This window comes from Ischnura elegans, chromosome 5 (assembly GCF_921293095.1).
Source record: "Ischnura elegans chromosome 5, ioIscEleg1.1, whole genome shotgun sequence".
Lineage (NCBI taxonomy): Eukaryota > Metazoa > Arthropoda > Insecta > Odonata > Coenagrionidae > Ischnura > Ischnura elegans.
Window position 1 is genome coordinate 57,020,327 of NC_060250.1, and position 18,727 is coordinate 57,039,053.

Here is an 18,727-nt window from a genome sequence, read left to right on the forward strand (position 1 = left end):
GTGAGCTTGTTCCCGAGTACACTGGGTTTTTTCCACTCGCTCAGTAGCCAATAGGCTAGCGTGTGGACACCACCTGTTTTTGCCTTCATCCGTACGGTTGACTTGAGTGTTTACTAGTGGTTTGTGTTCTGTAGTGTGCAAGCAGTGCCCATCATGAAGTGGAATGTGAGTAATATTTCTTTGTTTTTACAATTTTATGAACCGTATGCTGCATTGTGGAACGTAAAACATAAAGACTACTGCAATAAATCGTTGAGAGATACGTTGTTTCAACAACTCATGTCTGATTTGGAAAAACATAAGTTGTTAGGGTCAATGGATATGAAGCAGGTTAAGGCTAAAATAAAGGCCCTCAAAGATGTCTATAGAGGAGAATTGGCTAAAATTGAGAAAAGCAGGAAGAGTGGCTGTGGGACGGATGATTTGTATGTACCTAAGCTACAGTGGTTCAACGAAGCAAGTTACTGGAGTGAGGTTTTGGCAACTAGAAGCAGTACATCAAATTTGGTAAGTAAATTTATTAACACATCAATGTAGCATAGTACAAATGATTTTTTGGTGCTCAGATACATTGTTTAAGGTTTCTTTAGTCCAAGTTTCTCCCATTGCCAGGGTAGAGGATTAACTTCCGTGAAGTATTTCATGAAATCTTGTCTGACTTCCATAGCAGTTTTACTTGCATTGCTATTGCCTCGTATGTTTACTGGTTGTATTATGTTAGTTTCTTGCCTCCATTGACCTGGTGTAACATCTCCTGTGTACAAATTTTCTCTGTCCACTGCTTGCTGTGGACAGTAATAGCCTGGGGAAGTTTTTCGAAGCCAGTTATGCAAACTGCAGGCAGCCCAAACTACTTTATCAACTGTGTCGGTTTTTAGTTGAATTGGTCGGGAGAACACTCGAAAACGCCAGGTTAGTATGCCAAAAGCATTTTCTGAAACTCGCCTGGCTCGGGATATCCGATAGTTAAATATTTTTTCTTCATCACTGAGTCCATGCTTACTAAAAGGCTTCGTCAGATCAGTGCGTAATGGGAAAGCATCGTCTCCAATGATAACAGAGTTCTCAGGAAACCCAATGGTTTGATTTTCAATTGCAATGTTAAGAGTACTATCCCTAAATATTGCACTGTCGTTCGCTCTGCCATTTCCTCCTACGTCTACATATGTAAAACAGTAATCAGCATCCACCATTGCAAAAAGTATAATACTGTACGCTTTCTTGTAGTTGAAGTATTCTGAACCTGAACAAGGAGGTCTTTTGATGACCACATGTTTGCCATCAATCGCCCCACAGCATCTGGGGACATTCCAGCGTTGGAAGAATAACTTATCAATTTTTTTCCAATCCTCAACAGTTTTGGGCATCTGAAAAACGAAAATAATTTATTATAACTTCTTTTCCAGCTGAAATAAGTAAGTAACATATTAGTACAGTCTTTGTTGTAATTGTTGTGCCTCTTTTCAGGACCTAAACCAGTCTGAAAATTCAGAACAAGGTGTAGAAGAAGAAACTGATCCTGATGAGCCTGGTATACCAGAAAATACGCCGGCCAAGAACAACATCACCAAATCGTCTCCAATAATGAAGCCACCTGAACCGCCTAAAAAAAATTTAAAAAATCTGTAGATGTAGCAGACAAAGAAATATCGCAAGCTATTAAAAAATTAGATGAAATTGCAAACAAAACTACTGTGGACAAGCCGTATGACGAGTTTGGCTAGTATGTAGCTGCTGAATTGCGTCAGTTACCTACGAGAGCAGCCATCATACTACAACAAGAAATACAAAAGTGTATATCAAAAGTGTATCAAAAGTATAAGTGTATCAAAGTGTAAGTTACAGTTATTGGACAGTGAAACAGCTCCAGAACAATTCGGTAGATATCTTGAATATCCTCAATCAGTTGCTTCTAGCGACGAGGCAAGCAGTAGCTCAAGGCAATCCCATGATGGCGAGGACATATTGAGATCATCAGTTTTGCAGTCGTTTTCAACATTTCAACAGCTGTATTAATTTTCACATGTCAACAGAATTTGTGCTTTGGACAAATGGTGTATTAAACGACTGTATTAATTTTCATATTGTCAACAGAATTTTTGTTCATTAAAAATTGTTTATTATATAATTTAAAACTTGGAATGTGTTTTTATAATTATTACGTCATTTTAAAACCAATTTTTGTCATTCTGCACTAAAAACAGCTGTTTATGACACTAGCGTTGAAGTGCTAAAGTGGCTCTTTTTCTCCCTAGGTAAATAAACATCATTTTGATGATCTTTATATGTCGAGGGCAACGACCTTTTGACACTTCTGTTGTGTATTTCAGTTTTGCCAGCTGTTGTTGTCGGTTCACACAAAAATGGCCACGGCCATGAGCTCGTATCAAAAAGTGTCACTTTTGGCTCTAGTGATGAAATATACTATTATCAAAACAAGGGATGTGAAAATTAATCTAAAAGGGTCATTCCGAAAAAAAACAACCATTTCGAATTTAGGATGTTTAAACATTACAAAATACTGTACTTATCTTTTGCTTTACCCATTTTTTGCTTTCATTTTCAATTCGGGTATAGAAAAACTCTTGAGTGTGTATATAGGGCCTATATATAATTATCATAAGAAATTTTCACTTACCTCGATGAATGGTCGAAGAACACAACAAATTGCCGTAAGTACATAGGGTATGAACTTTGATATTGTTGTTTCTGGTACTCTAAATAAGTACTCTAGAGACTTGAACGAATCACCAGTCGCTAAATAACGTAATGTTATCTCTAGTTTTGTGGTTACGGGGATTGCCATCCTCAACTTTGTGTTCTGTTTTGACAACATTTCCTGTACCATTTCAAGTAGTTCATCAAACTTATCAGCTCTAATTCTTAGTAAATTTCTATAACCTGCAGGGTCCTCGTTCTTCAATTCTTTAACTAATGCACTTGATGCGCCAAAACGAAAACGTCTTTCTACCCATGGTTTCACCCAAACTTTCCTATTTTTTCGTTTTGCACTATGTCGTCTTATTAACGCGTTTTTTAGCACTGTTGACTCGACTACCACTCCCGCGAGAACCACTTCTTCCGACATTTTCTACACAACTGCTTCTTGTCGCTTGTGCACACGCCACAAGCAACTGTGAGTACACTTGGCTAGTTTGCAATCGCATTCGCTCAAAAGCAGACAAGCAGCGTGTAAAGTCGCCGGCACCATGAGCTTGTTCAGAGCTTTTTTAAAAGCAGCGTGTGAGCGAGTGCGGTGAGTACACTTGGCTAGTTTACAATCTCATTCGCTCACAAGCTGGCTTGTAGCGTGTAAACTAGCCCAGTGTAATTGAGCCTTAACCGAGGCCTTACTTTCATCCTTCCCTTCCCCCTTACCAAAAATCTCTCGACCATGGATAGCATTTTTTTTTTCCTCTCCATCCTTCTCACCTTTTCCTTTCTTTTTTATACTCACATCTCGGATGCCTTCATTCTTTTCTTGTCCCTCTTTTGTCGTCGCCTAAGTTTCCACACCGTCAAACGCTACATCCCAAGCAGTATATTTGGCAGCTCATAAGTTTAATTTGTATTAATAATGCAGAAATAGTCATTAGGTACCCAACACGGTATATTTTTATCGGATGAATATTATGCGTGCGTAGTTTAGTGTCAGTAGGAATATGATCAGTATTTGTTCGCACGTAAGACTGACTCAAGGTGTTCATTACATGAGTGTAAGTTCTATTTATGATGTAAAACCACTTATACATAATAATGTGTAGGATATTGCCCTGCATGATATCAGCAGGCGCCAATTACGACTGGTTTTAGCAGAAAAAAAAGAAACGAAAAAGGGGGAAGACTTGGGTTAACCTCTCAATGAAGCGGCAAAGATAAAACATATAGTATTAATGTGCCTTTAAATGGTAAGAAATAGGCACACAATTCATGTAATTAATGCTTCCGTTGGTATTTTCATTATAGAAAATATATTTATGGTAACTATTAAGACAATCGAACTTTCGATGAACATAAAGATGTCGGTTAATTACTTCCTGATACCTCGAATGTATAAAGCATTATTTAAATATTTGTTCATGTAGGATATGTTAGTAACGACTGGAATAAATATGATACAGAATTAAACAATACAATTTAGCGCACATTAATATTTTTGATTTCTCGCGTGATGAGACACGTAGAAAAATGTAGTATAAACCATGGTAAACATATGTATCCTAAGAAAATGGTTAGGAATAATGAATGCGCCAAAAAGTGTGTTTGAAATACTTAAACATAGAGCAATATATATTGATGGTGTTGTTGATAATGTTTTAAAGGTATAATCTAGAAGGTTATTTTGTAGGAAACTTTTTGAATACTCTTTCAGACGTAAATTCCAATTTTCGTTTCTTCATCATATGTGCGTTGCGACGCAGATACGTCTCGTTATTTTTTAGTGCAAGCCAGACTACTCGGAATATCCATCTCAGAATACTATCAGGGTGGGAATCCCATGACTGAGAACATATGCTTCGCCTTGTGTTGTGGCACTGGGAGTCGGGGAAGTCGCGAAGAATTAAGGAATAGTGAAGAATGCCTCGGGAAGACTTGCGCGGACGGTGAGAGTAAGTCAAACTGGCCCGTTCAAGACACAGAAGGTATAGCCAGTACCCGAAGTTCGACCTCCGAGAAAAACGTGGTTGCTCGCGCTGGCCGTGGGGACCTACTTTTGAAAGTGACTGTACATCAATAATGTCAACAGTGCCGCACTGAACTGAAATTATAGTACTATATTATATTATAGTCTATGCTTATGTCGGAATTCGATTGTGCGTGGTGCTAATGACCTTAGCTGTCGACGCACCCGGAACGCCAAAACTACTACTACTAAACAGCAATCAAAAGAAGAACTTATCAAGTTTTAAAACCATCACTCATTTATCAACAGGAACATCCACCGAGATGCCAACTCAACCAGTTCCACTTTCCAAAGATATTAATGATACCAAGACAGAAGAGAATCATCCTGGCAGTAATGTTGCCCACCAGAATCAGAAAAATAATGGTCCAATCATCAGATCCTTACTTCACCACCTATTAATGAAGATGTAAAAAATTTCTATTACTCCATACGTATGCACCATATGGGTGGATAAACAGCAATCAAAAGAAGAACTTACCAAGTTTTAAAACCACCACTCATTTATCAACAGGAACATCCACCGAGATGCCAACTCAACCAGTTACATTTTCCAAAGAAATTAATGATACCAAGACAGAAGAGAATCATCCTGGCAGTGAACGTTGTCCACCAGAATAAGAAAAATAATGGTTCAATCATTATATCCTTACTACACCACCAATTAATGAAGATGTAAAATTTTTCTATTACTCTTGCATCGCAAAGTACTTGTGAAAAAACATCAGTTGAAAGGAGAACTTACCCAGTGCAAAACCATCATTACTTTATCGACATCCTTACCCCAATGTCAACTCTGAAACCTTAGGAGCAGGTGTCAAAGAAGTATCGCGGGGAATTATTTTTCTCCCCACGTGAAATTAGGCCTGGCACCATGTTTCTGTAGAGTCAATCCGGAATGCAATATTGCAGGCCAACAAAGGCGACATAACACTTCACCTCTAATAGCGTACCAATAGTCATTAAAGAATGCCTTTTTGGCCCTCCTTTTGGGCATTTGAAACGCACCAGCTGAAGTTATGTCACTCAAACACTAATGATGACTGGTTTTTTAAAACTCCACCCTGTCCCTACCCTGGAGCTGGTCACTGGTCACTTCTAATCACATTCAGGCGCACCTTACATTAAAGCTTGTAGAACTCCAAGGAAAAACTTCATTTGATTGTTTTCACATAATTTTGCAGACTCAGTCACAGTTTGCAGTGTATACACTTGGTGAGACCATACCATAGGGCTCCAAGATAAATTTAACGGGCAACTGATCCCACCCATCTGCCGCTTCCACCTCCTTAAGGTTGTAATTTCTTACATCTATATCCGCAGTCCCCTCTGGAGGATACAGAGCTACCAACTCTCTCGCCAACTTTCCTGAGCCATGCTGCAGGAATAGTGCACACAGTGCGCCGTGTGTATCTCCTGTGTGGGAAATGTTCCACAACTATCCAGGGCATTCTAAAAAGAAGAATATGTTATAAGCATTCCAAACGTAATAGATGTTAATTACTAACCAATTGGAACCACTGCATTACAATTACCACAAAGCTGGGGTACGACACTAATCAATGGAAATACACTTCAGTTGGTGCAAAAAGAAGGCCTTGGTAAAACTATTTTTCACTAAAGCAATACAAGAAATATTCAAAAGGAAGTTAACTTTTCATGTATTCATCCAATATTGGAAAAGGAACTGTTAGGACAATATTAAACTCGAAATAAAATAGAAATGATAAGAAATTACAAATGGTCATTAAAGGATTTGGAACATAACAGCATTCAATATGCAAATAACAATAATTGAATTATTGCTATCATGAATTACTAATGGATAAAGCATGCTGGCTCAGTTTTCAGGATGGTTACCACACCAGTGATGAAGAAGTTCCACCACATAGAACTGTCATTCTCCCAAATATTCTTCAAAGCCTTGGTCTTTATGTCGGTTATTGCCAAAATTTGATTAGTACCCAGATTACAGGCAGAAAATATTCCCACATTCTCAGAAGGGGCTGGGAAGTCATAGAACGGCTCGAGACATTGAAAACAACTTCCCGCAACAAAAACTTCATCATTTTTAGTGTCTATCATGCTCACAATCATAACATGGCCAAATTTGGACGCAATTATTGGGTCCTTTAACTGAGACTGTGAAGGAGTTGTAGTAATAGTGCGTGAAGCTAGGTGAATGCAGCTCAAAGGGGAAATCTTCAGGGTTATTCTTCCATTCACGTGTCCTTTGTGGAACTGTAATCTGATATGTGTTGGATGACCTCTCGTGCAGGCGCTTCACTATTTGTGGAAGTGGAAGATTTGGATTCCTCGCGAGTCTCCTCATTTGAAATGATGCATTTTCGAACTTAAATGCACATAAACTATCCAGGGGACCATGCACATTGCAAGTCAGGTTTTCAATGCCATACATATTTTGAAATTGGGTTACGAAATAATGTAGCAAGGTCTTTGCATATGCCAGGTGGTGGTGGTACTGATGGGAGAGCAAGATTCTTATGGCACAGTGCAAAGTTACAAAATGTTTTTACACTGAAGGCGATAAAATGTCCCTTATAAGGACAGCACCAGTATACACCAGGAAGGTGCGGAATTCCGTAGCCTTCCAGTGCAGCACATGTTGCACCGTACGAGGTTTCATAGCAAACTCGCACGGGATTCCATATGTAATTTCCAGTATCCTCTGGTTTAAGAGGTGCACTTATTAGGCCTGTAATCTCACCACATGGTTCTCCTTCAACCAAGCCAGGAGTAGTTTCCTCATGACACCAAGGCAAACCAAGTGCATGTACTCGAAGGGGAAATGTGCAACCATTTTCGGGCCTGGAGTTCTCTCCAGTGGTGAATTACCCACGTGATGGTCTTTATCTGCTCTCCTTGAGAAGCTGTCATCGGTGCGCAATGGGGAATTGAATTCATCGACCCCAAATCCGGTTCTGAATGAATTCCTCTTCAATGCAACACTGTCCACAGCCAAAGTATCCGGTATGGGACTATATCGGAGCAGCAAAGGCTTGTTCTGGTGCATCGCAGACGTAGCATGTTACTGCTACCGGTCCCCCAAGTCACGGCACAACCAATTTGTGGACCGCTCATGCAGGTACTTGACCTGAAAAAGAGGTTTCCGTCAACATACGTGGTGTGTTCAAAAAATATCGCGACTTTTATGTTTTTTTTTTCAAAAATTATTTATTTATTCATGAATATCTATTTTGTCCCCTTCAAAGTAATCCCCATGAGATATTATACACTTGTGCCAACGGTTTTTCCAATCTTCGAAGCACTTCAAAAAATAATTTTTTTTATCTTGTTCAGCTCCTCCTTCGATGCCGTCTTTATCTCGTCGATCGTAGCGTAACGTCGTCCTTTTATGGGTCTCTTCAGTTTAGGGAACAAGGAAAAGTCACAGGGGGGCAGATCTGGGGAATACGGTGGCTGCGGCATCATTAGTGTGTTGTTTTTGGCCAAAAAGTCGCGCACAAGCAACGATGTGTGAGCAGGGGCGTTATCGTGGTGCAAAAGCCAATTTTTGTTCTTCCACAAATCCGGGCGTTTCTGGCGGATTGCTTCGCGCAAATTGCGCATAACTTGCAGGTAATATTCCTTATTGACCGTTCTACCCTGTGGCAAGAACTCATGATGCACCACGCCCCTGCAATCGAAGAAAACTGTCAGCAAAACTTTCACATTCGACCGAACTTGGCGCGCTTTTTTCGGTCTTGGTTCGTGCGGCAGCTTCCATTGAGATGATTGACCTTTGGTTTCCACGTCATAACCATAAACCCACGATTCGTCACCAGTTATGACCCTCTGCAGCAAATTTGGGTCGTCGCGGACCCAAACCCAACCCAACCCGACCCGTCTCATGCCCAAATCATTGATAAAAATCGAATGGCATGAGCCAATCGATATGTTTAGGTCCTCAGCAACTTCTCTAACGGTGAATTGACGATTGGCCAATACCATTTTCTCCACTTCATTAATTTTTTCGTCTGTTGTTGAAGTGCTCGGGCGTCCGGCACGCTCTTCGTCGTTCACATCTTCTCGGCCTTCTGAGAACATTTTGTACCACCGATAAACGTTGCTTCGGTCCAAGGTAGATTCTCCGTATGCCACAGTCAACATTCGGAATGCATCCGCGCACTTAATTTCGTTTTTCACACAAAATTTGATACAGGTTCTTTGATCCATGGTAAAAATCGAAGACGATCCAAAACACGTGCAAGCAAAGCAGCTGTCAACAATTAAGTAATCATTCAAAATGGCCGAGCTTGTCGGCATAAGTGACAGACATGAGTACCAACATAACGCCACAAAAAAATCGAAATTCGATTATACGTAACCCGCGAAAAATTCAAAATTCGCGATACTTTTTGAACACACCTCGTAAACACATAACAAATAATAGCTGTAACAATTTCAACAAAAGTATGTCACTTCTATAGAAAATGAGAAGCTAATGAATACACACCATGAATCTTCTGTAATTAGGGTGAGATGCTATGCTCGTCTGGCACTCTTCCAAGGCTAGAATGCCTTCCATGGGTAGTGGGTGTAAAGCCCATAACCCAGGATCCAATTCCAGTTCTGGCTCGGAATTAACTTGCAAACGAGTTATCAAAGCCATTAAGGCATACATTTTTCGGTCAAGTGAACCGATATAGCAACCCTTTCAGCAATCACTTCCCTCTCCACCCTGTCCAGCTTCTCCTCTTGCACAAGAACCTTCTCCTCAATGAAGGCCTTAAGCTCTGAAAAAAAAATTGGCAAGGTTCCTAGCAAAGGAAAAATAAGCTCAAATAATATTGAAATACAAGGTTAATCTATGCTAAGTAACTAACCAGTGACTACTGCATTAGTGGCTTTTGACAGGAGCCCAGGATCAGCCGTTTCCAGGACTGGTCCTGGACTAGCTTTCACCCTCCTAATGTCAGTAGGGGAAGAGGGTCCTAATGTAGGCTGGGGGTCCAGGGGCAGACAGTGACATAGAAGGCTGCACCTCCCGTGGTGCCACAGCCTTCGCACCCACATGAGATGTGGTGGTGGTGTTAGAGGAGAGGTTATGAGCCTTCTTGGCCTCGATAGGCACACATTCCCTTTGCAAGAAATGTCCCTCCCGGGTCCCGGTTGGCAGGAACACTCTCTTACCCTGCACAAAAGGCAAGCGATTTTTGGATGGCTTACTTACAGGTACAGTTGTACTTTGAACCTTTGCGGCTACGTGCGGTTTCAATATTGATACATTTCCATGAGCTTCAACCACACCCCCAAAACCATGATGCATGGTTACACACTTTGTTTTATGGTGTGTCAACGGTACATTCACCGGCAATCTTGAGGCTACAGCTGCAAAAGCAAGGCTAAATGAATGATGCAACAGGCAGGAAAAAATGAATATTAACTATGTTAAATAAAAGCAGAATTAGGCCCTTATTACACGTCTTAAAATTACAATTCCCAATTTATAAATCACTCAAAGACTGAAGATATTCGATCGTTTTTGGAGGATCAGCTATGGAAACCTTCTCAGCCACATCGCCGCGGCCACAGCGCTCACAATCTTCACCTGGCTCGCACAAGTGCCGAACCTTACGGTACCTCTTTTTATTTTGTAGAGCCTGAAAGTAGCTCTCCAAGTCGTTGTCCAAAATTGACACAGCACTCATTTCCACCGACGTGGCAGCAATGAAGTCGGCTTCAAATAATATGAATACTTACCTTTATATATTACATTCCAATAAATAACAGTATTTTTAGGGATAATAATATTGGTGAGACCATACCATAGGGCTCCGAGATAAAATTAAACGGGCAACTGATCCCACCCATCTGCCGTTTCCTCCTCCTTAAGGTTGTAATTTCTTACATCTATATCCGCAGTCCCCTCTGGAGGATACAGAGCTACCACCTTCTCGCCAACTTTCCTGAGCCATGCTGCAGGAATAGTGCACACAGTGCGCCGTGTGTATCTCCTGTGTGGGAAATGTTCCACAACTATCCAGGGCATTCTAAAAAGAATATGTAATAAGCATTCCAAACGTAATAGATGTTAATTACTAACCAATTGGAACCACTGCATTACAATTACCACAAAGCTGGGGTACGACACTAATCAATGGAAATACACTTCAGTTGGTGCAAAAAGAAGGCCTTGGTAAAACTATTTTTCACTAAAGCAATACAAGAAATATTCAAAAGGAAGTTAACTTTTCATGTATTCATCCAATACTGGAAAAGGAACTGTTAGGACAATATTAAACTCGAAATAAAATAGAAATGATAAGAAATTACAAATGGTCATTAAAGGATTTGGAACATAACGGCATTCAATATGCAAATAACAATAATTGAATTATTGCTATCATGAATTACTAATGGATAAAGCATGCTGGCTCAGTTTTCAGGATGGTTACCACACCAGTGATGTAGAAGTTCCACCACATAGAACTGTCATTCTCCCAAATATTCTTCAAAGCCTTGGTCTTTATGTCGGTTATTGCAAAAATTTGATTAGCACCCGGATTACAGGCAGAAAATATTCCCACATTCTCAGAAGGGGCTGGGAAGTCATAGAACGGCTCGAGACATTGAAAACAACTTCCCGCAACAAAAACTTCATCATTTTTAGTGTCTATCATGCTCACAATCATAACATGGCCAAATTTGGACGCAATTATTGGGTCCTTTAACTGAGACTGTGAAGGAGTTGTAGTAATAGTGCGTGAAGCTAGGTGAATGCAGATCAAAGGGGAAATCTTCAGGGTTATTCTTCCATTCACGTGTCCTTTGTGGAACTTAATCTGATATGTGTTGGATGACCTCTCGTGCAGGCGCTTCACTATTTGTGGAAGTGGAAGATTTGGATTCCTCGCGAGTCTCCTCATTCGAAATAATGCATTTTCGAACTTAAATGCACTGAAACTAACCAGGGGACCATGCACTTGGCAATCCTCAACAAGGCGCAGAAGACCATGCACATTGTAAGACAGGTTTTCCAGGCCATGCATATTTTGAAATTGCGTTGCGAAATAATGTAGCAAGGTCTTTGCGTATTCCAGGTGGTGGTGGTACTGATGGGAGAGCAAGATTCTTATGGCATAGTGCAAAGTTACAAAATTATTTTGCCCTGAAGGCGATAAATTGTCCCTCATTAGGACAGGACCAGTATACACCAGGAAGGTGCGGAATTCCGTAGCCTTCCAGTGCAGCACATGTTGCACTGTACGAGGTTTCCTAGCAAACTCGCACGGGATTCCATATGTAATTTCCAGTATCCTCTGGTTTAAGAGGTGCACTTATTAGGCCTGTAATCTCACCACATGGTTCTCCTTCAACCAAGCCAGGAGTAGTTTCCTCATGACAACAAGGCAAACCAAGTGCATGTATTCGAAGGGGAAATGAGTTACCATTTTGCTGCCTGGAATTCTCTCCAGTGGTGAATTACCCACGTGATGGTCTTTATCTGCTCTCCTTGAGAAGCTGTCATCGGTGCGCAATGGAGTATTGAATTCATCGAACACAATCCGGTTCTGAATGAATTCCCCTTCAATGCAAAACTTCCCACAGCCAAAGTATCCGGCATGGGATTTTATCTGAGCAGCAAAGGCTTGTGCTAGTGCATCGCAGACGTAACATGTTACTGCTACCTCGTAAGTAGCCCCATTATATTGGAAGCCATTGGCTTTCAGCTCCGTCATCTCTGCCACATACTCTTGGAGATACTCTTCCACTGATTTCGGTTTCTCCATCCTATGAAATATGCCTACAGCAAATGGAGGTAGTGAAGGAAAATCCTCCAGGCACACCAAGATGGGCCAAACCTGACTGCCGGAACTTTTGGCCAGAGGAAGACCATCAATACTGCATTGCAGCCTGATTATCCCTTTCTCCAACACGCAGGGATTCTCCTCGATGAGAAGGCAAAGGTTCTTCTTAACATCAATATGGCAGTATGACCCACCCTCTACTTCTTGTATTATAACCATTCTTGGCGTCCCTAAGAGTGTCCGGGTGTCAGCTGGAAGATATTGGAAACAGTGATGCCTCCTCAGCAACCGGAGTAGCTCATTCACCTTAGTGGAGTTAACCCCAGAGCTAGCCCAGCGTGCACGAGCCATGTGAAATTCTTCCATGTCACCTTCAGAATCTTCATTGGTGTCAGAGAGGAGACGGCATCATCAATCTCCAAATCATCATCAGCCTCAATAGCATTCAGGTCCTCGTCAGCAACTGCTTGGTCATCAAACGGTAATGGCTCTTCTGCTTCCACATTAGGCACATTTGGCTCTACTTGAGCCTCAATATCGACTAGTAGTTGATTAGCTAAGGCTCCTTCAGCCTCCTTATTTACTCCTGCAGGATTCACAATTTCATCATTGCCCTCAATGACATACGCTCTGACCCTGCGTCTCTGTCTTCCACATAAAAACTCAAATGGATGCATTCGTCTAGGCATATTGAATGCAAAAATATAAACAGCCCGTAAAATAAGAGATGCAAACCAATCTTTGCCAATGTTTATGACGTTTAGCCTGAAATATGTTGAGGAAAACCAATTAAGACAACGTTCTATGGCAGAAAAATATAATTATGAAAAATTATTTGATGCTTTCCCAGCGAATAATATGGGTTAACTCTTTTCTGGATTTCCACCGGGTTAATTTTTTTCATTAACCTGGTGGGAATCCTGAGAAGAGTTTACCCACATTATACCCATGCTTGATGCATGGAAAGCAGAGGGTACGATAAGAAGCTAAGTACTGTTTAAAGCACGTCCTAAATTTAAGGGAATTAGTGACAGGATAGAAGAGTTGAATAATAGATAACTACAAAGTAGTAGTAGTATTTGGATTTAGGGTGCGTCGACGGCAAGGTCATTTTGCACCACTACTGTGCTATTTAATTACAAAAGTTATGTATAAAGTAATCTACTGCATCTGATGTCTTCGTTGAAAGTGTACATAATTAGACTTTATTAAAAATGTTTATTTCTCTGAGAAACCGAAATGTACAGATTAAGTTGGTAGGGTGGTCTCCTAAAAGGGTTTTTAGGTCTCCCCCTAGATTATTTCGTCTTCGCGCTTCGCGGTACTTAACACAATCTAGCATGATGTGTCTAATACTTAATGGACATTTACAATCCCCACATTGGGGAGGTTCCTTCTCTTCAGTAAAGAGATACGCATGGGTCAGGGGGCTGTGCCCTATCCTCAATCGTGTAAGTACTACTTCCTCTCTCCGATTACTACGAGCTGAGGAGGGCCACGCTGCTACCATGTCCTTGATGCCACGGAGCTTGTTATTATTTAGAATCCTCCATGACTCCCTCCATTTTCCAAATACCACGTTTCTTAGAGATGCTCGTAAGTCCTCGTGGGGAACCAGCGTTGAGACAAGAACTTCGTTATTCAGAGCTTCCTTGGCCATAGCGTCTGCTATCTCATTCCCGGCTATCCCCTCATGTCTCGGAACCCACAGAAAATGGATATTCAAACCCTTTCTCGAAAGGGTCAGCAGGAGAGAGTGTATTTCTTGCACGATCGGGTGCACGGGTGAGAAGCCAGAGATGGCTTGTAGCGAGCTCCTGGAGTCAGTGCATATGACAAAGGAGCCGCCGTGGTCACCTAGGGCTTCTAGAGCTGTCCTTATGGCATAAAGCTCCGCCGTGTACACACTGCACATCGGGTGTAGCTTCGCTCTGATGTTACCGTGGATAGGGGAGAACACTGCACATGCACAAGCAGAGTTATCTTTCGAACCGTCAGTTTAAACGGGGGTAAGGTTGAGGTGATTCCATCGGAACATGGCAAACAAACGCTGGTACTCCGAGGGAGTTGTGGAAGACTTCGGTCGAGATCGTGAAAGAATATTCACCACCGGAGTGGGAGTGATCCAAGGGGGGTGTTCCGAGAATGAAACAGGATACATTTCAGGTAGCGTGAATTCGCATCCGCGAATAAAATCGTTAAAACGAACGCTTACTGGTCTGGTTGCTTTAGTCCTTCGGTTAAAAACATTAATAAAACGGGGTTTAAAAAGTAAACTATAACATGGGTGACTCGTCATTGCTAAAATTTTGGAAACGTAGCTACAAAGAAGCCAGGTCCTTCGGTAGCATAGAGGAGGCTCGCCTGCGTCGGTATATATACTGGAAATCGGGCTGGTCCTAAACGCCCCAGTGCATAGTCGCAGACCTGCGTTGTGCACTGAATTAAGTGCTTTCAAATACGTCTCGCGAGCGGACGCATACACGAATGAGCCGTAGTCTAATTTCGACCGCACCAGTGTGCGGTAAAGTAAAATTAAGGTGGTGCGGTCTGCTCCCCAAGATGCGTGGCTTAAAAACTTTAAAATGTTCAAATACTTCAAACAGTTTACCTTGACAGAATTAATGTGCTCCTTCCAGTTGAGTTTGTGGTCGAGGGTCATCCCCAGAAAACGGACTGATTCCACAAATGGGAGGTTTCTACCACCTAGGTGTAACGTGGGATTTACATGGACGCCCCGAGTGCGAGAAAAGTGAACGCACTTTGTTTTCTCCAAAGAGAAAAGGAAGCCGTTATTTTGGGTCCATTTGTGAAGTTTATTGATGGTGAGTAGCGCCATACGCGATGCATTCACGACCCTAGATGATCTGCAGAAAATCGCGAGATCATCCACAAACAGTGACCCTAACACTGGCTCCTTGATGCAGTGAGCTATGTCGTTGATCGCAATAGCGAACAACGTCACGCTCAGAACGGAGCCTTGGGGAACTCCGTTGTCAAGAGGGTAAAAATTTGACAACAACTGTCCCGTCCTTACTTTAAAAACACGGTTGGTTAAAAAATTTTGTATAAAAATGGGCAAACAGCCTCTAAAACCCCACTCGCGTAATACGCGTAGAATCTTACGTCGCCAGACCCGGTCGTAAGCCTTCTCTAAGTCGAAAAATACACCGACTACGTGTTGGCGGAGAAGGAAGGCTTCTTGGATGAAATTTTCAATTCTAACCAAGTGGTCCATTGTGGAACGGTTCCGTCTGAATCCGCATTGTATCCTAGAGAGGAGTTTTCGACGCTCCAGCCACCAAATGAGACGTCGATTTACCATTCGCTCCATTAACTTGCACAGGCAGCTGGTGAGAGAAATCGGCCGGTAAGAATTCGGATCAGCTCGGTCTTTTCCATGTTTTGGGATGGGAACAATGACGGACTCCCGCCAGGACGGAGGAAAATCCCCATTGGCCCAGAGCTGATTAAAAGTTTCAAGGATTTCCAGCAACGCCGATTCCGATAGATTTCGGAGGAAGGCATTGTGGATCTCGTCGGGTCCTGGGGACGTGTCGTGGGAGTCTTGGATGGCAGATTTCAGCTCCCAAATGGTAAATGGCATATTGTAGTCTGCCGTTGTTTTAGGCTCCATAAAGGATATAGGGACGTTCTCGAGCCTTTTCTTGAGGATCGCAAAAGAAGGTTCATAGCATTCGTCGCTGCTCACTTTGGCGAGTAATTGGGCCAATACGTTCCCTATCGCAGCTGGAGAAGTGATAACCTTTCCTTCGACTTCTAGGAAGGATATACCTAGATGCTGGCTGCTACCCGATATGCTCCTCACCTTACGCCATACCTGTGCAAGTGGAGTCCTGTGGTTGACACCGGAGACAAAATTCATCCAAGAAATCCTCTTTGCGTCCTTTATTACCTGACGCGCTTTCGCTCTTAGTCGCCGAAAAGCGGAGAGATTATTTGCTGTAGGATACTTGTTGAAAATTCGGAGAGATTTCTTACGTTTTTTAATGGCTTCTGCGCAGGTTTCATTCCACCATGGCACAGCATTTCTTGGAAGGATGCTTCGAGATCGTGGTATGCCAATTTCGGCGGCTTGAATGATGCTGGATGTCAAAAGATTTACGTTTGTTACACAGTCGTTGTTTTTATCCCACACGTAGTTAAAATTTGAGTTAAAAAGATGCCAATCAGCTTTCCGGACAATCCAACAGCCTGGTCTAATAAAATCGGGGTTTAAATTTTGCTCCCTTTTGATTAAAAGGGGAAAGTGATCGCTCCCACTAAGATCCTTATGCACAGATAGTTTGAGTTTATTGACCAAACTAGTCGATAAAATACACAAGTCAATGGAGGAGAAATCGCCGCTAAAAGAGTTACAACGGGTTTTCTCGCCGTTATTGAGTAAAAATAGGTTAAAATCACTGATAAAACTTGATAAAATACGTCCCCTGCGGTTGCACTGTCCCGGGGTGCTTCCCCATAGCCGATCGTGAGCATTAAAATCTCCGAGTAAAATAAAAGGCTGAGGTAGCTGGTGAACAAGGGATTCTAGATTAAAACGGGTGACGGGTGCACCCTGCGGCAGGTAAACGTTGCACACCGTTATGGCCTCGGGAGCGTGCACCGTCACCGCTACCGCTTGGAACGGTGTGTTAAGATTTATTCTGGAGGTGTAAAGTGCCTCCCGAACAAAAACCGCCACTCCACCATGGGCTCGTTGGCCGCTGGTATCGTCAAATCTAAAAGCGTTAAAATGTTTTAAATATCCCTTGTCCGTGTCCTTAAAATGTGTTTCCTGCAAACATATACAGGACGGGTTAAAATCTCTGATTAAAATGTCTAGCTCCTCCTTATGCCGATAAAAACCGTTACAGTTCCACTGTATGATAAAAGCCATTAAAAATTGATAAAAATTAAATAAATAAATAGATAAATTAATTTAAAACTGCCAGAAGGAGAGTCAACGCTTAATGCGTCTTCTCTCCTTAGCCTTCGCCCGGATGATTTCTGACTCTGAAATATATTCGTCTTCTTCCATAGACTCTGGTTGGCTACGCGTAGGCGAACCAGATGGACCCGGGGACTGAGATTTTCCACGCCTGTTTTGCGTGGCCACGGTGGGTGTTGTGGTTGGGTTCTTCTTTGAAGAGCCCTGACTAGCATCGTTTTTTTCCGGCGGTGTGCCCTTCTTCGTTGCCGGCTTGGTAGCCTTATCCGGCTTGGCTTGCTTAGCATTCTTAATAGTATGTTCTTCCTTATTTTTCTCTTTCGTGTCTGTATTGTTATTTTTCTCACTATCTACTACGGCAGCATACGAACGGGAGAACGTAGGCGCGATGAGTGTTCTGTATTTCTTTCGTGCTTCTTGATATGGCAGCTTTTCCACGGTCTTTATCTCCATTATTTTTTTCTCTTCTCTCATCTTGGGGCAATCTCGAGAATAAACCGGATGTGATCCCTCGCAATTCACACAGGTTGGTGCAGAGGTGCACGCGTCACCTTCGTGTTTATCTTTGTCACAGCGCGGGCAGGTGGCCTTGCCCTCACATCTGGTAGCGATGTGGCCGAAACGCTGGCATTGAAAACACCGCATGGGGCTAGGAATGAATGGCCTTACGGAAACAGATTCGTATCCCACATAGACCTTGTCAGGAAGTTTGTCACGACAGAAAGTGAGGATGACGGACGTGCTGTTGGTCAGCTCACCGTTCCTCTTTGTCTTTAGACGGCGGCAGTCTATAACACCCTGAGACGCCATCTCACTATTTATCTCATCTTCAGAGACGTAGAGTAGGTCGTAATGCGAAATGACTCCCCGACATGTATTGAGTGTTTGGTGCACCTGGACCTTAACGGGTATTTCGTTAAATTTTGTCATTTTCAATAACTTTTCGCTTTGTGTTTCGTTGCTGGTTTTAATTAACAGTGATCCATCCCTTAATTTTTTGGCCGATTCTAAGTCACCGGGTATCGCTGCCGACAGAACTCGTCTTATTAGAAAGGGAGATACCTTTGTCAGGGTCTCACCATCATTAGCACATCTCATAACAAGGAATTTCCGACATGCGGTAGACTTACTTTCTCCCCCGCCCACTTCCGGACGGGATCTTTTCGTTGGAGGAAGAAAGTTGTTATCCATGGACTCAAAACAGAAATTCATCCCCTGGGCTCCCCACCCACCACGGAGCCACACATTCGGGACGCCACACCGAGATCCGGTGTGGTCGCCAGGGCTACCCGAGGGATATAGGAACCTTTGATAGGGGAT

General features: G+C 42.3%; 1 protein-coding gene across 1 annotated transcript; it reads left to right on the forward strand.

Annotated features, from left to right (window-relative positions):
* The first annotated feature begins 113 nt into the window (after window positions 1-113).
* On the forward strand, window positions 114-1,787 carry LOC124159827. Its single transcript, XM_046535734.1, has 2 exons — window positions 114-507; window positions 1,468-1,787. The coding sequence occupies exons 1-2, from the start codon at window positions 154-156 to the stop codon at window positions 1,627-1,629; spliced, it is 516 nt and encodes a 171-aa protein (XP_046391690.1). The 5' UTR covers window positions 114-153; the 3' UTR covers window positions 1,630-1,787.
* Window positions 1,788-18,727: the final 16,940 nt, after the last annotated feature.

Bases quoted from the DNA above. Each gene is read 5' to 3' on its own strand.
- LOC124159827 (XM_046535734.1), top strand. From the start codon at position 154: ATGAAGTGGAATGTGAGTAATATTTCTTTGTTTTTACAATTTTATGAA. The intron at 508-1,467 runs GTAAGTAAATTT...GCCTCTTTTCAG, and splicing joins GAAGCAGTACATCAAATTTG to GACCTAAACCAGTCTGAAAA.